Source organism: Numenius arquata, chromosome 29, assembly GCF_964106895.1.
Source record: "Numenius arquata chromosome 29, bNumArq3.hap1.1, whole genome shotgun sequence".
Lineage (NCBI taxonomy): Eukaryota > Metazoa > Chordata > Aves > Charadriiformes > Scolopacidae > Numenius > Numenius arquata.
The window spans coordinates 640563-665396 of NC_133604.1; the positions used below are offsets into that span (position 1 = coordinate 640563).

At 53.2% G+C, this 24834-nt stretch overlaps 2 protein-coding genes across 2 annotated transcripts; one reads left to right on the forward strand and one right to left on the reverse strand.

Annotated features, from left to right (window-relative positions):
* Positions 1–3568: 3568 nt before the first annotated feature.
* Positions 3569–13532, forward strand: LOC141476255 (keratin, type II cytoskeletal cochleal). The gene is made up of 9 exons (XM_074164894.1): positions 3569–3967; positions 4719–4927; positions 7894–7954; positions 8862–8957; positions 9687–9851; positions 9992–10117; positions 11305–11525; positions 11995–12029; positions 12818–13532. Exons 1-9 carry the CDS (start codon positions 3569–3571, stop codon positions 13003–13005), a joined length of 1500 nt encoding a protein of 499 aa, XP_074020995.1. The 3' UTR covers positions 13006–13532.
* Positions 13533–14669: 1137 nt separating this feature from the next.
* Positions 14670–19524, reverse strand: LOC141476221 (keratin, type II cuticular Hb4-like). Its single transcript, XM_074164835.1, has 8 exons — positions 19069–19524; positions 18459–18667; positions 17881–17941; positions 17532–17627; positions 17158–17322; positions 16877–17002; positions 16267–16487; positions 14670–14781 (listed from the first exon to the last, which is right to left on the reverse strand). The coding sequence occupies exons 1-8, from the start codon at positions 19522–19524 to the stop codon at positions 14670–14672; spliced, it is 1446 nt and encodes a 481-aa protein (XP_074020936.1).
* Positions 19525–24834: the final 5310 nt, after the last annotated feature.

The following is a 24834-nucleotide window of genomic DNA, read 5'->3' on the forward strand; positions in this document are numbered from 1 at the left end:
ATTTTATTTTTTTCCCCACTTTCTGGGCTGGTATTGAGAGCTCGGATCCTTTTCCCAAGGGTTTATGGAGGGGTTTAGCATTTGCAGACCCTTTGCCGGCTTCCACTACGTCATGGCCATTATTTTTTTATTTTTTTTTCCAATTTCTGGGCTGGAATTGAGAGCTCAGATCCTTTTCCCAAGGCTTAAGAAGGGGTTTATCATTTATAGACCCTTTGCCGGCTTCCACTACGTCATGACCATTATTCTGTAATTATTTTCCCAATTTCTGGGCTGGAATTGAGAGCTTGGATCCTTTTCCCAAGGGTTTATGGAGGGGTTTAGCATTTGTAGACCCTTTGCCGGCTTCCACTACATCATGACCATTATTTTTTATTTTTTTTTTTCCAATTTCTGGGCTGGAATTGAGAGCTCAGATCCTTTTCCCAAGGGTTTATGGAGGGGTTTAGCATTTGTAGACCCTTTGCCGGCTTCCAATATGTCATGACCATTTTTTTTTTTTTTTTTTTTTTTCCAATTTCTGGGCTGGAATTGAGAGCTCGGATCCTTTTCCCAAGGGTTTATGGAGGGGTTTAGCATTTGCAGACCCTTTGCTGTCTTTGTGAGCCTTGGGGCTGCTCCTGGGTGGGCAGGGACGGGGCTGTGACGCAGAGCACAGCAGGGGGATATCAAAGCCATCACTTCCCCAAGTGATACGGTGTCTTCTGAAGCCCTGCAGGACACTCACGTGGGCTTGGAGGTATTTACCCGTCCCTGTGGTTGTGAAACTATGCGGGGTTACCATGGCATCCCAACAACACCAGCAAACTCTGCTGGGGACACCTCTGGGTGACCGGATCCTGCTGTGGCTTAACCTGACTTGAAACTGGATTATTTAAAAGGGGAATTTTCACTCTGCAGGATCCGTTGTCCAAAGTGAAGGGGTCCAAAGTGGGGAGCGGCGAGACTGGGAGCTGGGGAGCCCGTAGGGAGAAGGTGGATGAGGCTTTCCTGTGTCTCTCCCATCCTGGCACGGAATGGAAAGGCTGGACTTTGAACGGGAGACAGACTCATCCTTAACTAAAATCAGCGGTGCTGCACGGCGGCAATTAAGATTAGAAAAACGGCTTTTCATTGATCCGGTCCCTGATAGCGCAGAGCAGGGTGAAGTTCAGTTCTCTTAGCGCTGAACTGGTGTTTCTGCCGGGGCTGCAGGGAACAGCGTTGCCTTTATGGTGGTTTATCCCACAGCAGGCGTCTGTTTTACCTGGCTGGGTTGCCAAAAAAAAAATAATAATAATAAAAAAAAAAATATCCCTGTAAATATCCCTGTCCGCTGATAGAAAGGAGTTGAGGCTGGAAAATCTGATTTAAAAAAAAAAAAAAAAAACAACAAAGCAACAACCTGATAAAATTCAGCCGCCGGGTCTTGCTTTGGTGGGAGTTATTTTTGTGTGACTAAGGCTGAAATCCCACTTCCAGCTTCAACCCCTGACTTCCCAAGACACCCCAGAGCTGTGCTAAGAGAGCAGCCTCTCTCTTTCTCCGATCTCGGAAGGACCTGGAGGCTGTGCGTGGATGAAATGAACCCCAGCCTGTCCACATCAGCCGCCAGGTCAAGTACAGCTGGGCGTGCACAACGCGCAAATTTGCTTTACACTCAATAGATTATTAATTTTTTTTTTATTTTTTTATTTTTTTTTTTGCTGGTGAAAGCCGAGCCGGGAGGAATCTCGCCTCCTATGTCTCTGCCCGGCTCAATCTCCCCCTTTCCCTCCTTCGAAAAGAGAATTTCCTTGTAGTAGCCAGGCTCTCCAGCCAACTCTTGTTCTTCCCGCGGAGAAGGAAGTGCATGTTTTGAAGGGGCTGTGGCCCAGAACGCGCAGCCGGCGCTGTCTCGCTGCCCTGACGAGGGGCAGAGCCGGAGGGAGGGATGACGCATTCAGGCCAGACGCCGAAATCTCATGGAGAATTTATGACCCTATAGTAAAAAGATCTGTCCCTCCAAGATAAACGCAGAAATCCCATCAAACTAACTTTTATCTCTGTCTCTTCTGCACAGGAACCCAGAAATCGAGGCAGAAACTTCTCCTGTTGCGTTTTGAGGGTGGACTCCCACGTTGGGTATTTCCATGTGCGGGGTGAGACCCACCTAAGCCACCTTTATTTTAGCACTAACAGGAGAGAGGAGGCAAAACCGTGGTGTCCAGGGCTACCTGTGGCATCTCCTGTTACCCTGGGTGCTGCTGGCAGAGCACAGCGTGTGTCCAGGGCTGACACTGGCTTTGGGTGGCATTAAACTGGGGAGGTCTACAGGAAAGCTGGGGGGGGACTCTTGGTCAGGGAGGGGAGCCATGGGACAAGGGGGAAGGGTTTGACACTGAAAGAGGGGAGATTGAGCTGAGATGTGGGGAAGAACAACTTTGGTGTGAGGGTGGTGAGAGCCTGGCCCAGGTTGCCCCGAGAAGCTGTGGCTGCCCCATCCCTGGAGGGGTTCAAGGCCAGGTTGGAGGGGGCTTGGAGCAACTTGGTCTCATTGAAGATGTCCCAGCCACTAGAAGGATGGAACTGGGTGAGCTTTAAGGTCCCTTCCAACCCAAAACGTTCTGGGATTCTATGGTGATTCCACCACTTCCCTGGGTTGGAGGGGACCTTGAAGTTCATCAAGACCAACCATCAACCCACCACTGACCCATGTCCCTCAGCACCGGCTTTTAGATCCCTCCAGGGATGGTGTTTGGGGAGTGGAGCCATAGGATGAGGGGGAAGAGTTTTCAACCAAAAAATGGGAGATTGAGCTGAGATCTGAGGGAGAACTTCTTTGGTGTGAGGGTGGTGAGAGCCTGGCCCAGGTTGCCCAGAGAAGCTGTGGCTGCCCCATCCCTGGAGGGGCTCAAGGCCAGGTTGGAGGGGGCTTGGAGCAACCTGTTCTGGTGGGAGGTGTCCCTACCCAGGGCAGGGGGTGGCACTGGGGGGGCTTTAGTGTCCCTTCCAACCCAACCAAACCAGTCTGTGATTCTATGAAACTGGGCTGGACCTGGTGCTCAGCTGAAGCTCAGATCTCTTTTCTGCTGTTGCACGGGGGAGGTACCCGAGCAGGGTTAAAAATCAATGTATATCCCCCCTTTTTCTCATTTCAGCATCTGTTTAGACAAAGCAGGGGAGGAGTGGAGAGAAGCCTTGAGGAGATGGAGCTGGGACCTGTCCTGTTGTACCCCTCTGCCGCGGGAGCCCAGCAGAGCCTGTCCTTCAGGTCCCCAGGGTGCTGCAGATGTGGCAGGGGCCAAGGGAGGTGGGAACAAAGCCGGGTCTGAGCGCGGGGACACGGCGCCAGGTGTGTCCTGGCCCTTCCCTGGCCCTTCCCTCCTCGCCTGCTCCGATTCAGCAGGTTGTCGGGGAGGGGGGGGTGGGAAGGCGTCCAGGCGCACCCAGCCCTCCCCGGCAGTAAAATGATCCCTGTTTTACCCTTGGGCCAAGCCCAGCTCTTCTAACGGATAAAAGGAGAAGCAGTCGGGAACTGGCTCACTCGCCCCAGATCTCCAGCGCAGCTTCCCAGAGCTTTTGAAGGGTGGGAGACACTGAAAACGCCATGTCCCGGTCCGTGAGTTTCAGCTCTCGCTCGGTGGCCGTCCCAGGCATCAGCCAAGTGCGGGTCAGCACCGTCTCCTCCACCCGGGGGGTCGGAGGAGGTGCCGGCTTGAGCAGAGCCGGCGGCTTTGGCAGCTCCAGCCTCTACAACCTCGGCTCCGCCAACAAGCGGATCTCCCTTGGAGGTGGCAGCTCCTACAGCGTTCGCTCTGGATACGGCTACGGGGGCATGGGATTCGGGGGGGCGCTCAGCCCCGGGGGCATCCAGGAGGTCACCATCAACCAGAGCCTCCTGACCCCCCTCAACCTGGAGATCGACCCCAGCATCCAGCGGGTGCGCAAAGAGGAGAAGGAGCAGATCAAGACCCTCAACAACAGATTCGCCTCCTTCATCGACAAGGTGAGATGTTGGAATGACTGACAGCTCTGTGGACCTGCTGATTAAAAGCAGCTCTGACCCAAAGCTCGTTTAACCCGGTGGGGGACGGGGGGGAGGTCACAAATGGGTGCAGGATCAGGTCCTGGAGAGCACGGTGTGATTTGCCTGATGCAATCCAATAACTCTTATTAAAGCCCTGCTGGCGTTGCCGTCAGCAAAGGGTTTTTCCCTCCTTAGGCCGGCGTTGTACCCCCTTTATTTAACTGACGTTGCCCAGGATGTGGGTGCAGGCTTTAAAGATCGATTCTGCACCCAACACACCACCTCCAGACTCGGGGAGGAGGGGGCTTCTGGGGGAGGAATGGCCCCAGTAGAGCAGAGCTTGACGTAGGTCAGAGCTTGCTGCGTGTGTTTGCGCTGCCCTGTGCCTCTGTCTCTCCCACTAATTGATCCCGTGTCCTGTGTAAACTTCGGCTCTGGCATCCTCAAAATGCAAGGAATCCAGACCTGGGGTTTGCGTAACTTTGAGGTCTGTGGATGGTTTCTGTCAAGTGTCAGAACCTCCTTATCTTTAATTCCTGCAAAGCCTTAAAGACACAAACCAAGCCCCAGAGCAGGGGTGCTCCCTCGTGGTCTGTATCACCCTCCAGGGTTCAGGTGCTTCCTATGAACGACGTAAATTCTTCAGGTGCCATCTCCCAGGATCCCAGCTCCGTAGTGACAGTTCCCCCTTCCTCCCGCTTTCACAAATGACCCTTTGGTTGCTTTCCAGGTCCGGTTCCTGGAGCAGCAAAACAAAATGCTGGAGACCAAATGGAGCCTCCTCCAGGACCAGAAAACCGCCCGGAGCAACATCGCTCCCATGTTCGAGACGTACATCAGCAACCTGCGCCGGCAGCTGGACGGGCTGTTGGGTGACAAAGGGCGTTTGGAGGGCGAACTGAAGAACATGCAGGATCTTGTTGAGGATTTCAAGACCAAGTAACGTATCATCTTCCCGTCTAACGGTGTGGTTGAGCTGGCAGGTTGGCAGAGATGTCCCTAGCTTTTCTGCTGGGGAAGGAGGTGGTTTTTCCAGCCACCTTCCCCTAAGTGACTTAGGTGCCTGGTCCAGGGAAGATGGTCTAGAATCCATCTGGACCTGGATTCTTCTTGCCTGGGTCGCTCGTTCTTCCTGGCACCTTGTCCCCTCAGTGGCTCCATCCTCCTGGCTTTGCTTTGGGGCCTTCTCCTTGGGTTGGAGGTGGCCGTTGGGGTCTGGAGGGAGACCAGGGGAGCCCAGCAGGTCGGCAGGCGGTGGGTGAAGCTGCTTCTTGGTCTGTGGGTGGGTAACGCAGCAGGAAACCTGCAATTTTTAAATGCCTTTTCACTCCAAATGGTGTGGCTTGGGAGGAGTCCCGTGAAGAAAGTAGCCTTTGTCCCCGCCTGTGCCCAACCCGGCTGTACAGGAAAATGCCTTTAATAAAAAAAAAAAAAAAAAAAATTAAAAAAAAGAAAGGAAAGAGGGAGCTGGCAAACTGGATCGAGCAGGAACTGAAAACAAACAGCTCTGATAATCCCCAGGGTGTGTTTAAGGGAAGTCAGCGGCCAGTGATTCCCAAGGAGGTGCACGGGGATGATGTTTCCCCCAGCCCTGCTGGATTGTTTCTGCTCCGTTCTCACCCACGCTCCTGCCCTGCGTCTCTGCGAGGCAGCGGCGAGGGGCTGGTCTGCACCCAGAGGGTTTACAGCCCGAATTTGGGTGGCGTGTCCCACGAATGCAGGGTGCGCAGGGGCATGTTCATCCCTCCGGCTTCACGTAAAACCAAACCCCAAGAGAAGGGGCACAGGAATTAGGAGCCAAAGGTGCCAGCGCAGCGGAGGGGGTGAGGACGTAGTAAGTGGAGTTAATAACCTGCTTCTCCCCTTTTATATGAAGAAAATCTCATTTTCTAAGTAGAATATCTAAAAGATGAGCGTCTGTTGCCTCTTTTCCGTATGTCCCAATTTCCACGGTAATTCTCAGTTCACATCTAGGGTAGGGGAGGGGATTTCTATGCCTGAGGCTCCAGGGGATGAAATTTGGTCCCCGGTTCCGTAGGTGCCTTGACGGAGGGTGCGGTTCAGAGGAAGGAAGGGCCGGAGCAGCCGGTGCTGGCTCTGTCCGTGTGGCTGGGTGCGGGGCACGCCAAGGTGTGAGGGGACACCGGGCGTCCCCAGGCGCCTCGGGAGCCGCTGGGGAATAATCGGTGATTTCTCAGCTCTTTGACCAGTATGGTGGAGTTTCGCCCAGAAAATAAGAGATCTGACAAACCCTTCTAGAATAATTCAGGCTTTTTACCCAGCTCGGATGATCCGTTCAGCGCCGCAGGCACCATTCCGTAATTTCCAGGTCGTGTATGACTCTGCAATAGCAACGGATGCTGTTTATTGACCTCAAAAGGGACAACGGTCCGTCCCCGCCGGTGTGGCCGGGCACGGCTCCAGCTTGGAGCAGGAGGGGAGGGACACAAAGGCTGTTGAGAGTGAAGTACTTCACGCTTTGGAAGGCAAATTACGGCGCTAACCGTCCAGGGACCGGGTGAATAAACAGCCGTTTTCTTGTTGTGCTGTGCTTTGGCAACAGCCGTTCCAAAACAACCAGAGAAAAGTGGTTCCTCGGGTGACTGTCAGGTTTCATACAGGTTTCATACAGGTTTCATACAGGTTTCGTACGCCACTCACGGAGTGGTGTAAGGGCAGGCTCTGAATCCAGGCTCGCAAATGGGACAAATCCCTGAACTCGTGAGTTTTTATCTGCTCGTGATTTTTATCTGCTGAGGATCTGGCTCGTTACAGCCACAGGAGAACGCCTCCGGAAGGGATGCAGCCGGGAGGAGATGTTTGTGTGACTCTGAAGCATCACTTTGTGCAGAATGAGAGTAATTATACTCGGTTCTTGGGTGGCGGGAGATTGGCACCTGCAAAATGCTTTCACAGAGTCACAGAATGCTATGGGGTAGGAAGGGACCTCTGGAGATCATCCAATCCAACCCCCCGGCCAGGGCAGGTCCCACCCAGAGCAGGTTGGATTCATCCACAGGGGTTTGGAATGTCTCCAGAGAAGGAGACCCCACCACCTCTCTGGGCAGCCTCTCCCAGGGCTCTGCTGCCCTCAAAGTAAAGAGGTTCCTCCTCATGTTGAGCTGGAACTTCCTAAGTTCAAGTTTGTGCTCGTTTCCTCTTGTCCTGTCACTGGGCACCACTGGAAAAAGACTGGCCCCATCCTCCTGACCCCCCCCCTTTAAGTATTTCTAGGCATTGATCAGATCCCCCCTCAGTCTTCTCTTCTCCAGACTAAACAGCCCCAAGTCCCTCAGCCTTTCCTTCTGAGAGATGCTCCAGGCCCCTCAGCATCTTTGTGGTCCTCTCAAATATCTGGAAGGGGGAAGCGCACGTGGAAAGCAGCTTTAGCAGGTGCTTTGGTCAGCATAGAGGAGTTTGTTGAACCTGCTTGAATCTGTTCTGCGTTTGGATTTGCCCTCTCAAGGGGCAAGTGGAAGAGCTGAGACGCTGAGGACACAGGCTGCCGTCCCGCAGCTCTCCCCGGCTGAGGATGAGGAGCAGAAATCTCCTCAAGTGCAGGGAATTTTGAGGAATGTGGGAAAGCGTGGGTGGGAACAGCTTTCCGGGGGAGTGGTCGTGGCGGTGTGGACCAGAACAGCTTTCAGGGCATCACCTCATCCCAACAGGATGGACCCTGGACCTGGGGGGGTTCAGCTGGTACCTCTCGTGCAAACACCACTGGTGGTGCCGTGGTGCAGCAAACCCACCTGGGGCTGTCGGGGGGAGGTCACAGGCTGGGCCGGGGTGTTTCAGAGAGAGAAACGGAGGGAGAGAGAAGGGAATGGGGGTAACTCTTCACTGGGATGTTTTTTTCCCTTTTACCCAGGCTCTAACTTCCCACCAACCCCTTTTTTACCTGGCAGGTACGAAGACGAAATCAACAGGCGCACGGCAGCAGAGAACGAGTTCGTGGTGCTCAAGAAGGTGGGTGCTGTGGAGATGACCCGGGGCTGGTGATCCACGTTTGCAGCCCTTCTCCCCCTTTTGCCCCCTCACTCTCTTTGCTGCAGCTGGGCCTCAGAGCCAGAATTACAGCAATTCTGCCTCAGTGTGGGGAGGCTGGAGCTCTGGAGCCCCTCTGCTGGGAGGACAGGCTGAGAGAGTTGGGGGGGTTCAGCCTGGAGAAGAGAAGGCTCCGGGGAGAGCTTGGAGCCCCTTCCGGTCCCTCAAGGGGCTCCAGGAAAGCTGGGGAGGGACTCTTGATCAGGGAGGGGAGCGATGGGATGAGGGGGAAGAGTTTGACACTGAAAGAGGGGAGATGGAGATGAGATGTGGGGAAGAACTTCTTTGGTGTGAGGGTGGTGAGAGCCTGGCCCAGGTTGCCCTGAGAAGCTGTGGCTGCCCCATCCCTGGAGGGGTTCAAGGCCAGGTTGGAGGGGGCTTGGAGCAACCTGTTCTGGTGGGAGGTGTCCCTGCCCAGGGCAGGGGGGTTGGAACTCGATGGGCTTTAAGGTTCCTTCCAACCCCAACCATTCTATGATTCCATAAGCTGGGAAGGAGTGCCAGATTCCATGAATGTCACAGATTATGGCTCTGTCTTTCTTTGGGACGTTTCCTAAAACCTCCCCCACTGTCCAAACTGTCCAACTTGCAAAGACAGGTCCAGGGGACCCTACATACCTTGTGGGCTCCTGCACACCAGCGAGGTTTAATGCACTGGTGGATAACTTTTAGGATGTGGTGGGTCACTGGGCAGATGGATGTGGAGAGCAGACACGGGGAATTTTGTGGAACTTGATGAGCTCGTGGCTGCTTTTGAAGCCATCAAAGGCTGAGTGGATTTCGTCATCAAAGCTACGGCAATCTGGATGGATTATTGCTCTTTTTTTAGGATGTGGATGCCGCCTACATGAACAAAGTGGAGCTGGAGGCCAAGGTGGATGCGCTGACGGATGAGATTAACTTCCTGAGGTCTCTCTACGAGGCGGTAAGGTCCTTTCTGCTTCTTGTGGCTGCTGCTGTGTAGCACCACCAGTGGGTGAAGGACGGCGAGTGGCGACCGAGAGCATTAATGTGCTGTTTCCAGAGCCGAGAAGGGTGATGGAGACATGGGGTCTTCCCTTGCCCAAGCAGAAATAAGCCCCCGAGTAAAGGGCACGTCCTGGGAATTGTCACCTGGGATGCGAGATGGATTTATTGCAAACGCACCCAGGACATGCATTATTATTTTTTTTTTTTGATGCCGCTAATGTGAAAGGAAGGAAAATCAGTGTATTAGAGCCGGTGCTGGTGTGTGAGAGAGAGAAAGGAAAGCTCCTTGTCCCACCTTTTTCTTAGCCGTTATTTGCGAGATAAGAGCTTGATTGAACTGGTCGCATCCTTGGGTGGGGTGGTGGAATTTGGCCCTCCCTTTGCTGTGAAGCTGACGCTGCTTGGAACAGCGTTTCCTGCTGGGTTCTTATCTCCGGCGTGGGGTGAGCTAACCTTGCTGTCAAAATGAGGGTGATAAGAAGCAGCTCCGTTTCTGCTGGCGTTTGTTACTTGGTGTTTTGCAAGGCTGATGTGATTCAGTCGCTTTCCTTCTAATTAATGAACGTTTTGATCGAGTTCTTCTTATCAGCCTCCCTTTTTCCCTTTCTCTTCTCCGATTCTCTCTTTGATTGGATTCCAAAAGAGAGGCAGTCATTAATGGTATTGTTTTTAATGCAACTGGCAGGAGCTTAATGAGCTGCAGGCCCAGATCTCCGACACCTCCGTGGTCCTCTCCATGGATAACAGTCGAAACCTGGACCTGGACAGCATCATCGCCGAGGTCAAAGCGCAGTACGAGGAGATCGCCAACCGGAGCCGGGCGGAGGCCGAGTCCTGGTACCAGAGCAAGGTGAGTTACGGGAGAGAGGAAGGCATTTAGAGCTTCTCTTAGTGCCTGTGCCCGCGTGGCATGGGTGGGAGAGATTTTAGAGGGATGATTGATTGCCAGCCTGACCCCGTCCCTGTCTCTTCCGCTGGTTTATGTCACAGTACGAGGCGCTGCAGGTCACGGCTGGCAAACACGGAGATGATCTGCGCAACACCAAGAACGAGATCTCGGAGATAAACCGCATGATCCAGCGGCTGCAGGGGGAAATCGAGAACGCCAAGGCCCAGGTGAGGAGCTGCCCTTGTTCTCCTGCGGCAGAGCGGCGGGTTTAGCAGCAGCACAGCGTGTCAGGGAGAACACGGCGCCTGTAGGAGCAGTTTGGGGGTGGCTGGACTGTAGGGGAGGACACGTCCTCCAGCGTCCTGGGAACGCAGAAGCGGGGGGGACACAGGGCTGTTTCCAAAGGACACAAGGCTGTGTGTGGCCTCCCTTCCGACCACACACATTCCTCATACCCTCTTGCTTCTGGGATCTTTGTCCACTCCCTTTTTTTTTTTTTTTTTTTTTTGTTGCAGAAGGGAACACCATGTTTGAGCACACAAAAGAATTTTTCAGCTGTAGGGGAGTTCCGTTTGCTTTCTGCAGGGGCTGTTATCGCTTTATCAAACGACCGGTGAAATCCAGACCAGTGAGTGGTTCAGACCCGTGTTCGTTCGGGGCTGAAAACTGGCTCTGAATAACCAAGGTGCACAAAAGCTGGAGATAAGCCATTGTGACTCATCCGTTTGTGTTTATTTGGTTTCAGGGCAGGGAGGCTTCAACACACACTTACAAGCAAAGAGCTGACCCAGAGCAGCTCCTTTGAATAATGAATGAGAGCATAAAGCACATGTGCTCGGTGTGAGCCCTTCCTGCCAAACCTGGGGCGTTTTTTGGGGGTACAGGGGACACGGTTGGGGGTGTATATTAGACTGACAGCTTGGTGTGGCCCCCCCAGGGATGCTTTTGGGGTAGGTTTTCGTTGTTTGTTGACTGCAGGTCTGCTCCAGTCCACGCTTGCCTCACATCAAAGGTTGCTGGAGACCAACTGGCTCTCAACAAGCTCTGGGGCGTAATCATGGAATCGTAGTAATAGGAGAGAAACCCTGAGCTGGCATTAACCTTAAGCATTGGGCTGTTGTGTGGGGTGTGGGTGGGCTGAGAACCTGAGCATTGCCTGAAGAAAGTCTCCTGAAAATGTAGCCGGTGGAGAGAAATAGGGTCTGCCCTTTGGAGAAACGAATCTTGGGGATGAGATGAGCTTCCTTTGCAGACTCGTCTCCATCCAGTGACCAAAATAATTTGTAGGCATCAACTTCTAGGGATCTAAGTTGAGCAGATGGCTCCGGGGCTCTACAGGTCTGGCCAGTAGATGCCAAAAGTCCATGGGCAGTAGTGTCCTCCACCACTGACGTACCCTGCTCCATCCCTGCAGCGCGCCAAGATGGAAGCAGCCATTGCCGAAGCTGAGGAACGTGGGGAATTGGCCATCAAAGATGCCAAGGCAAAGCTGGAGGAGCTGGAGGCCGCCCTGCAGAAGGCCAAGCAGGACATGGCCCGGCAGCTCCGTGAGTACCAGGAGCTGATGAACGTCAAGCTGGCCCTGGACATCGAGATCGCGACCTACAGGAAGCTGCTGGAGGGCGAGGAGAGCAGGTGGGTCCCTTTGCCTGGGGACATCATGAGGGCCCAGTCCCAGTTTCTGCAGGGAAATACAGAAGAGAAAACCTTGCATTTTAAACCGGTTTTTGGTCCTGAAAATGCTTTGGCTGAAGAGCCAAACCGGCAAGTGCTGGGGAAAAGTTGATCCTTTTGGTGAAAATACGCAAAGTTGTTTTCCATCATGTGTTGGATGCTGTGGCAGAAAATTTCCAGGTAGCTCAAATCCCCGTGGAATTAGGACAGAGCCTCTGTGCTCTTTCAGCCCCCGCAGGTGATAACAGAGCTTGTAAATGTAGGGCCGGAACAAAGCGCTGGATGGCACACTTATCTTGTCTGAATTATTTACAACAGCAGTAATAACTCACTGCCACTGCCTTCCTCCCCGGCGCGGAGGCCCTGGGGGAACACTGAGTAACGCCGAGTCTCACCCCTCCTCTGCCTTTGTGTTTTTCTTCCCCAACAGGTTGGCTGGGGATGGAGTCGGCAACGTCAACATCTGTGAGTTGATTTTTATAATTTATAATCGTTACACGCAGCCGTGTGCCTGTGGAAAATGGGGACCAGCTGGGTCTGTGCAGGAACCCCATAGTGCCCTGCCTTGGCTTCTGCAGCCCAGTTCACCCCTTTTTCTTAAATGGCAGCCCCCCGAGACAGAAGTTGGTGGTGCTGGTGGCTCCACGGAGAACTCAGCTCTAACTCATCTGTATGAAATTAAAACTTGGGGGAGTATTGATTGTTCCTTCCTCCCTCCCATTTTTCTATGGAGAAGAAAGTGCGCTAATGAGAAATCCGTTGCCTGGGTTGGAAGTTGGAGCAAGGGTGACGTTAGAGGGTGGCTTTCCAGCTTGGGAAGCGTTGTGTCCTCACCTTGCCTGGATTGAACACATGCTGGTGTCTCGGAGGTGCTGTTTACAGCTCTAAACCAGTGGTTTTACCTTTCATCCCCTTAATTGCCGCTGATGAGGTGAACCGCGTGCCCGCAGCCTCTTTGGTGCACCAGGAGATGAGCTGGATGGTTGTGATACGGGGTTCTCCGTGCCCCGGGGGGTCCCAGAGCGAGTGATGGAGATGGAACTGGGCTGCTCAGCCCTCACACGCACCTGAGAATAAAACCCTCTGGGCCAAAACGTAACCGGGGATGAGTATCCCGGGCCCTGCGTTCTGCAGGAGATCGTAGAGAGTTTTCATCTGGTTGCCCCCAGTTAGCAATGCCCTTTTTTTGTGAGGTGCCCAACTGGGTTCGGAGTCCCTGGAGCTCACGTTTGGTTTGCTTCTCTCTGCCACAGCTGTGGTCAGCTCCAGCGGTGGAGGCGGCTACGCCGGTTCCAGCGGGTTCCTGAGCGGAGGAATCGGAGGAGGCTTCGGGCTGGGAGCAGGGATGGGCAGCGGGGCCCTCGGCTTCTCCTCGGGGGGGGGCTCCAAATCCTACACCGTCACCACAACCTCGTCCAGCAGGAGAAGCTTCAGAAAGTAACGACGGGAACGGAGGTCAGCAGCACCCAGGCCACGGGAGGAGGGAAACCAGAGAGAGAAAAGTTTCGTTGCCTTTTATAGGACAAATTGGCTGCAAAATCGCAGCGGTGATGAATGAATTGGAATAAGAGATCCCCGAGCACCCGCCCCTGCCACGTCCCGCCTGAGGCTTGACCCTGCGCTGTTGAACCTGGTGGGAACCGTCCCACCGAGAGCAGGTCCAAGCCCTGGGGGGGGGGGGCATTTATCCAGGGGAGCAGGCGGTATAAGGCTTTTGTTATTTGTGTGCTTGGTACCCCCTGCTCAGGGCTGGATTTCACCCTTTGAAGGGCAAAGCAATCATTTGAGCGGCAAATCGTTCCACGTTTCTGCTGCGGTTTTGCAAAAGAGACCCGAAGATTATCTCCCTCTTAATATCATTTGGAAGACGTTGTTCCCTTGAGCTCCTCAGAAAATGCTAACCCTTGTTAAGATTCGGGCCTGGGTTTGTTTTCCTAAAGTATACCGAGAAGAAAACAGTGAAACTGTGCTGGGTTCTCTCCTTATTTTCTTTGGAAATGGGCTCAGAAATGGAATTCGACAGTTCTCCTCTGAATGAAGCGGGTTTCTTCCTGAAGGCAACGCAGACAGATTTGCTTTCAGGTCCTTTAAAGCCAAGTAACTCATAAACAAGCTCCTCTACCCGCTTCCTTCTCCTTAAAAGAAGCCCAAAGCTTAAGGGATATGAAGTTGCTTAAAATTAGGAGTAGCTCACTAAAATGGGAGATAAGATTCCCCGTCCTTGGGTGTCTCTGATTGCCACCTTATATATATATATATATATATAGTGATATCCCATGGCTTTACTACAGCCAGGGAAAAAGCATGTTTTGTTGCTGCATCCTTGCAATAACTACTTGTTCCTGCCAAAATGTGTCTTCAACTGAAACACGCCCGGGGAAGATCGTTAGGTCGTTACTGCAGTAGGAAGAGTCGTTAGGTAAATAACTCAAACTGCACGGAATTGTGCCGCCTGCTCAGCCCTGTCCCAGCAGTGTCTCTTTGGTTTGACGTTTTATGTCTTTTGTGGTCTGAGACCTTGTCTTGAGGCCATTAATAAAGTTTCCCTATTGCGTGCTTCTTCCGTCCCGGTCTTCCTTGCTGCCCTGGCTGCCCAGGAGCTCTGGGAAACATCCCGTGTTGTCACCTTCCTGCTGTCCCCAGACCTTGCTCCTGGCTGTGTCCCCTGGAACGGGGCCACGCCGTGCCCAGGGTAAGGATTTAGGGTTTGCTGCCGGCTCAGTCTGTCATTCCTGGGTGAATTCTACCCAGTCTGGGCAGTGGGACGGTGGGACTGGGTTTTGTTCAAGCGCTTGGCTTCAGCCCAGCCCCTCATCGGGACTGGAACTGGCGAGACCAATCCCTCCCAGCACCATCTTCCCCCGCTGAGCCGAGAGGAGCTAAACGCCGCGGGGGGAACACCTCTCTTGCAGGTGGCCAGAGCTTGGAGAGGGGAATCTGGGCTTTGCCGCGTGAGGACAACTCGTTCCTGCTCCTTTTGGGGCAGCGTGGGGCGAGAAGGGCTCACCCCGGGGGAATCTGGGCTTGTTCCCACCCTCTCAGGGCCACGAGCCCTCGCTGGAGCTGCCGTCGCACAAGGGATGGGGCCGACCAGGGGGTTTGGAGTCACTGAGAAAAGCCGTTTTCTCCAAGGATGAGGATGGTGATGCGGATGCGGGGGGCCTCAAAGGATGCTTTACCCACCCCTGCACTGCCCGGACCCCATCGGTCCTCGTGTCTGAGTGTGGTTTTACCAGTCAGCGCTTAGTCAGTGCCCTCTAAATGTGTTTTTCCTGGGGGAAGAATCATTTGGGGCTCCCCCCCGTCCTGATGAAGACATCTAACCTGGGCAGCACCCCTTGATCCTGCTCTGCTGGCAGCCGGCTGTGCCACGGGCACTCAGCGCCGGGCAGAATGGATCCTGCTCCTCGTGTGAGGAAGAGGAGGGCTGTGCTTCCAGCTCAGCGGGGCTCTGGAGACAGGTTATAGCTCCTCTCCTCGCAGAGCTGCTCGTGTGCTTGGAGAAGAGATCACTGGGGGACCCTCGAGGTGCGGGGTGTGGGAAGGAAGAGCTCCCGGCAGATGGAGAGGGCTCTGGTTTAGAGCCCCGTGGGCTTTGGCGTTGAGATCCTGGGGCAGAGACAAGAATTTACCCTCCTTTTCCCCAAATGAAGGTATCGAATGAAGGCAATGGAGTTACTATGTCAATTTATTGGAGAGATGAGTAAAACTAGGGTGATTTCCCTGGAGAAAAGGCAGAAGGTGCCCAAATGTGGTAGAAGGTGAATACTCCAACTTACGGGTGTTGGCAGGGAAGGTGTTACCTTCAGCACGGAGCCTGGAGAGAACAGGAAAAGGTGGCACATTATCAACCTGTCTTAAATGCAAAGCCCTTTCTCCTCAAACGGGAGCCTGACCTTCTCCAGCCTGTCTGTCGCGGGTAGGAGGCCGTAGGGTGGCTGTTTGGGTGGGATTATCGTAGAATGGTTTTGGTTGGAAGGGACCTTAAAGCCCACCCAGTGCCACCCCCTGCCCTGGGCAGGGACACCTCCCACCAGACCAGGTTGCCCCAAGCCCCCTCCAACCTGGCCTTGAACCCCTCCAGGGATGGGGCAGCCACAGCTTCTCTGGGCAACCTGGGCCAGGCTCTCACCACCCTCACACCAAAGAAGTTCTTCCCCACATCTCAGCTCAATCTCCCCTCTTTCAGTGTCAAACCCTTCCCCCTTGTCCCATTGCTCCCCTCCCTGATCAAGAGTCCCCCCCCAGCTTTCCTGGAGCCCCTTTAGGGACTGGAAGGGGCTCCAAGGTCTCCCCGGAGCCTTCTCTTCTCCAGGCTGAACCCCCCCAACTCTCTCAGCCTGTCCTCCCAGCAGAGGGGCTCCAGCCCTCCCAGCATCTCCATGGCCTCCTCTGGACTTACTCCAACAGCTCCGTGTCCTTCTTGTGCTGAGGATTCCAGAACTGGACTCAGGACTCCAGGTGAGGTCCCACCAGAGCAGAGCAGAGCAGAGGGGTGGAATCACCTCCCTCACCCTGTGGGTTGCACTGGTGGAGGTCTTTTAGGACTGATGGGAGGAACTGATCAGCATCAGGACCGTGTAGGTGACTTGCAGCCCCAAAACAGCACGGGCCAGTTTGTTTTTCCCTCCCAATATGTGCACCTACAGCAGCTCACGCAGCCCCACTGGGATCTGTCACCCTCCTGGGATCTGCCACCCACCTGCACTCCTCGCCCTCCAGCAGCTTCCTGTAGGTGACGATCTCGATGTCCAGGGCCAGCTTGACGTTCATCAGCTCCTGGTACTCGCGGAGCTGCCGGGCCAGGTCAGCCTTGCCTTGTTGTAGAGCATCTTCCAGCTCGGCCAGTTTGTGCTTTGCATCCCTGACGTTGGTTTCCCCGCGCTGCTCGGCATCGGCCACGGCGGCTTCCAGGTTGCAGCGCTGCGAGGAGCGAGACATGGTGAGCCTTAGCTGTCCCTTGCTGCCTTCAAACGTACGGAATTACCAAGAGATGGGTTTCAAACGTGGTTGAGCATCCAGCAGTCGGATGGACACGCAGTTTCTGCCCTCCCCCCCTAGCAGGGGTTTGAGGGAGCTGGGTGGGCGTTTTCGGTGGTCCCTTGTGTTGGTCGCAGGGGATGGGATGCTGTGACCGTATCCTCCTTCGGGCACTGTGTGATTCGGGCTTTACCCCAGCCCTGGTTGGAGCAGCAGCTCATGAACACCCTTTGCAAGGGTGCTGCAGCACCGGTTAATTTAATTGTGGGAGTTTATGGGAACAGCAATTCCCTCTCTGCCCTGCTGGAACCACCCGACCGGGCTGTGCTCACCTGGGTCTTGGCGCTCCCCACTTCTCTGTTCAGGCTCTGGACTCTCCGGCTCAGCTCGGAGACCTTGGTTTTCATCTCTCTCAGGCTCTCCGCGTTTCTGCCTGCGGTGACTCGCAGCTCCTCAAACTAAAAAAACCCAGAAGATGGTTGTCGCGTATCCCCCAAAAAACACATTTTGAGTTAAATCAGAGCAAATCAGGAGAGTTGGGGGGTGTTTTTTCTGGGTTTGAAGTTGAAGAGAGAAACTGTGCCCAAACCCTCCCTCTGCCAGGTTTTCTCACCTTGGTTTCATACCAGGTCTGTGCCTCTGCCCGCCTCCTGTGGACAATGTCCTCGTACCGAGCCTTGACGTCCGCCACCGTGCCATCCAGGTGGAGATCCCGGCTGTTGTCCATCTGCATCACCACCGAAGCGCCTGAGATCTGGGCCCGCAGCTGGTGGGTTTCCTGCCGGCGACACGAGGTTGAGCTGGTCAGAGAGATGCTGGTCCCCGCTGTGCTCCCAGTCCAGCCCCAAGCTGGTGTCACCCACACTGTCTCCCCGATGCCCACTGCCCCGTGGTGCCCCCTCTCCCCCTCTCCTTCGGGATAAGCAGCTTCAAAATCCAGCTGGGAAAAGCAATGGATGGCTGGAGCCATGTGGGGAGGGTTCTTACCTCCTCGTAGAACATTCTCAGGGATTCCAGCTCCTCTTCCAGGCTTTCCACCTTGGCTTCCAGCTCTTCTTTGTTTAAGGAAAAGCAGTTTGCGTCCTGGAGACGCGTTGGGGATGGAAGAAGGAAGTTTTTTAGCGAGAGCAGACTCAGGGCTGCCCTTGGGCTGAGGGACTTTGAGCTCTGGAACCGGGACCCGGTTACGCAGCTGCTGCTGATTTGAGTTCCAGCAAAGCCAAGCACCAGCTCCTGCTCGGGCTTGTTTTTTGGTGCCGCTTTTGGGCAATAAATCACCACCTGCACCCCAGAGACCTGAACCCGGGGAGCTGAGTTCAAACAGCCCCTTGCTCACCTTCTTCAGGGCAATGAGCTCCCTCTCGGTGCACGTCCGCTGGCTGCCTTCGTCCTTGTACCTGCGTGGGAAAATGGGAGATTTTGGTTGAGTTCAGCGCAATTACACCTTTGCCTGGGTGTCTTCAGGCCTTCTTTCAACAAGTGACACTCCTAATTATTTTTTTTTTTTTTTTTACTTCTCCCCAGACAATGTTTTGGGGATGCTTTGGTCTTGTTTCGTAGCCCATGGGGAAGCAAACATGCTTTCAGAGAGGTTTCTGCGTCTCCGAATTTGCAGGAGAAAGTGTTTTCGTTTGACCTCTGCAGCAAGAAATAGCTGCTGAACATTTCTAAATGTTAATTCCTTGAATTAGGAAGGAGAGAAAGAGAACCTGGAAGAGGGACGTCCTCCGTTTCCTCCATCTCTCTGTAAATTGGGACCTTATTTTATATACTGAGATCCTCGTAGGTCTCTCCGTCTCCCTACTGGTTCTCTGGGAACCATTTACTACCATGAAAAGTTCACAGTCTCTGCCTGTTTGTAAATCTTGAACATTTTGAGCCCTTTGCTCACATTTCTCTGATTTTTTTACTTACATTTTCTTGTTGGTTTCCAAAACCTGCTGTGCTGCTTTCAGCTCTGCTACCAACTGGGCTCTCTTGCACCCCAGCGCTTCCAGCTGCTTCCTCAAGTTACCAGTATAAGCCTCTAACATGGGCCTGATGGTGTTCTTGGAGGGGTTTTGACCCCGTAGAAGGTTCCACTCGGTCTCCAGCACCTTGTTCTGCTGTTCCAGGAGTCGAACCTGAATCCCAGGAAGCAAAATAGGAAACGGGATGAGGATGAAGGGCTTGTGAAAGATGGGGAAGTGGGTTTTCCTGCTCTAGGTACATGGAAACGACCTGTTTCCTAATCCTAATCCATGTGGTTTTTCTGGGCAGGGATGTGCAGGGAAGAATGGGAAGGAGCTGGAAGGCTGATGAACGTGGGTTTAGCTTGTTCCCTCCCTGCACCCAGGCCTAAGATCAGCTCAGCGGTGCCTGGGCACTGAACCCTCCCCGGTGGCTCGTGAACACCTTGGTGCTCGATGGGGACCCTTGTGCAAGTTGTCCTCAGTGTCTAAAATGTGTGGTCTCACAAGGATTTTGTGCCCTTTCCACACCAGGCACCTTGTCTGGGCTCTCGGGGGGGAGGTTCTGGGCTCACCTTGTCAATGAAAGAAGCAAATTTGTTGTTGAGGGTCTTGATCTGCTCCTTCTCTTGGTTCTTCACCATTTGCACGTTGGGATCAAGGTCCAGTCTGGGCGGCTGGAGCAGTTGCTCATTGATGGTGATGGGTGTGATGGTGCACGGCCTGGAGACTTCACAAACCCTGTAGCTAAAGCCAGCACCTCGGTAGCCGAACCCTATGCTGGCTGCACTGAAGCCATATCCGTGTCTTGGAGGAGGAGGACATCTTCCAAGAGCTATTCTGGGCCTGGAGAAGGCCACAACATTGAGGCTTCTGCTGCTGAAGTGACCCAAGCCACGGTAGCCCATGCCACCACCCCAGAGACACGAGGCCGTGCTGAAACGACATGGATTCCTTGGAAGAGCCACCGAGGAAGAGCTGAAATTCCCAATGGGGCAGCTGGACCTGGTGCTGTGGGAGCAGCAGGACATGGTGACTGGTGGGCGAGGGACTGGTGCAGGTGATGTGCTGGGAGCAGCTTCCTCTGAGAGCGGTGGAGCACCTTCTTCCTTTTATTTGCATGGAAAACGGGGCGAGGCCACATGAAACTTCCACAAAATGTTTAGGATGCAAAGAATGTGAACTATTTAGCATATATTGTGCTCGCCAGCGGAGAAACCATATTTGCCCCACAAAGGTTTGGAAAACACTCTTAAGTCAGAGGGGTCACGTTGAGGTCTCGTGTAATAGCAACAAAGACAAGGGGAGTTTTTTCTGGTGGTAAAAATTGCACCTTCCACTTTTTATGGGTTGGACGAAGTGGAACGGAGCCTTTGAAAATGTAAAATGCTTTTCTGGCAAAGGTGATCGTTACGTTTCGCTGGTAGCTCAGCTTGCAGGTAAGAGCTTTGGAGGAGAACGTGACCCAACTTGATGTTTAAGAAAACCTGTCAGTGATAAATGGGAATTTATTGAGAATTAAGAAAGTCTCGCGGGCGGGTTCATGGGAAATGACCGTGTTTTGTTGGTTCTGCCTGTAGAAAGGCAACGTGTTTAAATGGCAGGGAAACATCTGTGGGGGAAAATCTGTTTCTCAAGGTGATTTTTCAGCAGGTTGCTGATACCAGTGTTTTCCAACGTGGTAATTTATTTTGGTGGGGGAATTGCTGATGAGTTGAAATTGAAACCGGCGCTTGGAACACGGTGGCGTTTGCAGATGCTCTCATTGGCCAAATCCCCAGAAAACCGGCGTCTCCTCCTCCCCTCCTCCCTCAAATTGAAGGTTGGGTTTTCCCACCTGGTTTGGGGCAGGGCCAGGCTTGGTCCTTTCGCCTCCTACGTTGGGCGAGTGCCCTCATTGCGGCGTCGGGGCTGCGACTCTTTGCTGCTCACACGCGCGTGTGCCCAGGTCCTCGGCAGGGACAGCGTTGGCGTGTGGGAGGGCGGCGTGTTTCGTAGGGGCAGGGTGGAAGTTTCAAACTGATGGTTTTGGTTTTGTTGACTGCACTTCTTCCTCCTTCCCTCTTCAGCGGTTGGTGACAATTGGAAGCCAAAATTACCTGTTTTGGTGTTGAGATCTGGGAGCTCTTGGACACTCCGGCTCCAGGACTCGCAGGCGTCTGGCACAAGAAGATCTAGGGTTAATCTTGGGGTTGTCCCCAATCCTCGGGTGTCGGACCACGTTGCCCCAGGCTCTCGTTGTGTTTTATGGCTCTGTGGCTCCATCTCTTCTCTCCGCACTCATCCCAGTTAACACCTTCTGCTTCTGATGGGACGAGTGACACCGAAGGCAACTGTAGAGCACTTTTGGACAGAAACCTGAGGACGGAGGTTGCAGGAGGCTGGGCCTGACCCAGAAGGAGAGAGGGACGGTGGATAAAGCTGCAGGTTCCCCAATGCAAGAGGGGCAGGCAGCTGAGTATGATGTTGAACTGACTCCAAAAAAAAAAACCCAAAATCTTTTGAGCTGCCTCAATTAAGCCAAATAGTTTAAATTGAGTTGAGCATGTTGGGAGTGAGAGGTTTTGGTGCTACTTTTTTTTTTTTTTTAATGTAAAAAAATCAATTTAAAAAAAAAAAAAGTTTTATTTCAGAAAAACTTTTTGATGAGCTGCTTGATAGGACCTGAGGCTACGCAAGACGTGGTCTTTGTTGATGCAAGGTCTTCCATTTTGGGGGGAAAACCTGACTGCCTGAGTGCATCAGGAGCTTTTGGCTTTGTAAGGTGTTTGGGTCCATAAATGCTGGAAAATGCTTTGGGAAGTGTCAGCCCCATGGACGTTGGGTCTCGGTGGGACTTGCTACAATTACAGAGGTGTTGGCTCATCAGCCACTGAGAAAGGTGATTGTGGGGTTAGATGTGTTCCTGCTTCTTCCTTCTGAGCATCTTACAGGGTTGTACCAGCACCCACTGCTCTCCTCGCCTTCCAGCAGCTCCCTGTAGGTCACAGTCTCCACATTCAGGGCCAGCTCCTGATGCTCATGGGCCACGTCCTGCTTTGCCTTCGCAGGGATCCAGCTCGGAGAAGTTGCCCTTTGCATCCTTGCCCACACCTTCCCCGCGCTCCCCAGCCTGGGCAACAGCTCCCTCCACTTGGCATCTCTGCAGGTGGGAGATTTTCATTACCGTGCCTTATTTGCATCTGCTTTGCATAGTTCAGGGCTCTTGAATCTGCCTGTCTGTGTGTTCATCCACCTGTGCTTTGTTGTGTTTTCAGACTCTGTAGGTGAAGCTCTATCTCTAGGACCATTCTCTCTGCCGGGATGAGCCTTCGGTGTCTGCGGTGTCTTCTCGCCGCAGGTCTCCGCTGATGGCAGTTCAGTAATTAGTCGTTATAGACCTCAGGGTTACGGTCGAGTCTTGGAGCTGAGCAGCTGGCGTGTGTTTCATCAAAACTGGCTTTATTACCCCCGTGCTCTATCAGAGGAGTTTAGGAAAGTCCCCGATCTTGAGCTTTAAGGCAAAAACCATTGTCACTGGGGGACACAAGTGACTTGGTGACAGAGTGTCAGTGAGGGGTGTCTCTGTGTGTGAAGACGTTAGCAGGGGATGTGTCACACACAGGGAGAACGCAGCAGGTGGGTGAGAAAACAGACCTTTAAAAAAGCCAATTCAACCCAAATTAGGAAATCTGAAGCAGAGCCCGTAGCTGGAGTGGGGCATAACTGCTTGAGTGAGGGCCAGGATCTGCATCAGCCTGGCTTCTTCTGGTATGATGTTGTCATACTGAGCCGTGATGTCAGCGATGATGTCATCCATGTCCAGGCTTCAGCTCTTGTCCGTTGGCACAATGACGGAGGTGCTGGGATGGATGGATGGAGCTGGGTGGTTTCCTGGGGACAGCGGATTCTCAGTCCTCTGCTCTGGCGGGGGGGGGACGACCCTGCTGCTCCCCACAGCGTGGAGACAAGGAGAAGACAGGGTGTCCTCCGTGTGCCATGACATCAGGCTCACTGCAGAAAACCCGAAAATGGATTTTCTGGTTTAATCTCTGGATTTTACCTTCCCCATCAAGCCGAAACAGATTCCTTAGGGTCTTGCCCACGCAGTGCAAGAGTAACACCTGGGAAATCCGGAGAGATCAACGCAGGAAACACCAAAAAATCTCTAAAGTGCTGGGTTGTGGGAGCCAAACTCCTACCCCCTAAAGAGGCCGGGGGTGGAGGAAAAGGGAGCAGAGAAGGAAAAGCCATCACGGCTTTATAGAGGCTCCTCGGGCAGTTGATCCCTTGGGTGAGGGACTCACCTGGGCTTCCAGCTCAGCTTTGTTCACGTAGGCACAATCTGCGTCCTGAAGGGCATAGGGGGTGTATGAAATGAAAGAGCAAAGTGCTCTTTTCTGCGGGAAAGGCAGAGAAGTCTTCCCTAGAAAATGAAATAGGTGATTTTTCAGTCCCGTCTTTGCTGAAATATCGAAAAGGCTTTGTGCCGTGGGTGGAAACCCTCTTAATTCTTTTGCCTGCGGTGGGATAACACTGAGGGCTTAGCCCTGAAAATCTCAGCCTTTTTTTTTTTTTTTTTAAAGGTGCGTTTGCTTTTATGTGATTTTTTTTTTTTTCCTTGGCATTCACCGTGGCCCAAGAACATGTTCTGCTCCATGAAGAGAGAGAAGTTCCTGCATGCAAGCCCCAAAGCTGCCTGCCTTATTTCGCCACGCAACGTTTTAGGGTAAAGCTGTGTGGGAGTTGTGAGTGCAAAGTGCTTTTTGGGAGGCAGCCTAAAAGGAGTTCAGAGAGCTCGGCATCCTCCATGATTGGGCCCTGGATGCTGGAAAACAACTGCTCCGTGTGTTAGTTGGAAATGCAAGAAGTTGCCTTGGCTTCTTTTCTCACTTTCTCTCTCTTGGGTTTTTAATTACAGACCTGGGCAGAGCTCAGTACCGTCAGCTTGTCTGAGCCAGCCCGGCTTCCATCTGCTGACCCGACAAAACCCAACAAAACCCAACAAAAACCTCTGCTCAGGAGCATTGTTCTGCCCTGGGACTGCATCCTTCTTTAGAATGACTTGGCTTGATGGCTCTGTTGGCCGCTTTGGAGAGAGGATGGAGATAAATCCCTCATGTTTTCACAGAATCACAAGATGGTAGGGGTGGGAAGGAACCTCTGGAGATCATCTCCCCCAGCCCCCGGCCAGAGCAGGTCCCATCCAGAGCAGGTTGGATTCATCCAGGAGGGTTTGGAATCTCTCCAGAGATGGAGACCCCACACCCTCTCTGGGCAGCCTCTTCCAGGGCTCTGCCACCCTCACAGGAAAGACGTTCCTCCTCATGTTGAGCTGGAACTTCCTGTGTCCACGTTTATGCCCGTTACCCCTTGTCCTGTCACTGGGCACCACTGGGAAGAGTCTGACCCCATCCTCCTGACACCCATCCTTTGATGAGATCCCCCCTCAGTCTTCTCTTTTCCAGATTAAGAAGACCCAAGTCCCTCAGCCTTTCCTCACAGGAGAGATGTTCTGGTCCCTGCACGAGCTGCAGGTCTGGAACCAGCCTTTCCAGAAGTTTAGGTGCATGGGATCCATCTTTCCTGACTTTCAGACACCTTTTGGAGCAATCCCTCAATGCAGACACCTTCAGCCAAGTGCCTGCAGCGCTTTCGGTCCCGCAGAGGGAGGAAGAAGGGAGGTGTTACTGGGGAACGAATCGCTTGACCCAAAAGTCTTTTTTTCTGTCTCGTGACTGGCTCGGATGGAAGTGTTTATGGCCAGGTGAAACCAGCCCCACCTTCTGCTGGTGCTCTGGGAGAAACCTCCCAAAGTGCTTGGCTATTGCTGCTCGGTGACCCCCGTCTCCAGTACACGTCATTTTCTCTGGGATGGGTTCCTCATCCCAGTACCCCCATAGCTAGTGGGATGGGGAGGAGGAGGAGGAGATGGGAAGGCTCCGAGTGACAGCGAGCGCAGGTGGCAAATCATCTAAACCTGGTTCTGAAATTACACTTTTAGGTGAATTTCGTAATGGCACAGAAAACCCACATTTGCTCATGAAAAGTTTAATTGTAGTTTATTGAAGGAATTTCATAGAACTCGTACAGTTCAACGGGAGCAGAAGATGAGAGGAAACGAGCTAGTTAGTTACATTTTTGGCACAGAATTCTCCAATCCCTCTTTGCCTCCCTCCTCCTTCTGTAGAAAGAGAGGAAGAAGAAGAAAAAAAGCAACCACCAAGCTAAGAACAAAGGCACTTAAACCAGAGATATTTTTCCAGGTTATGTCAAATCTATGTTACCAAAGCCTCCTTTTTGTTTTTCTTGTATTTTTAACCCCTCTCTCTACCTTAAACTCACTCTGGCTGGTGGAAAGG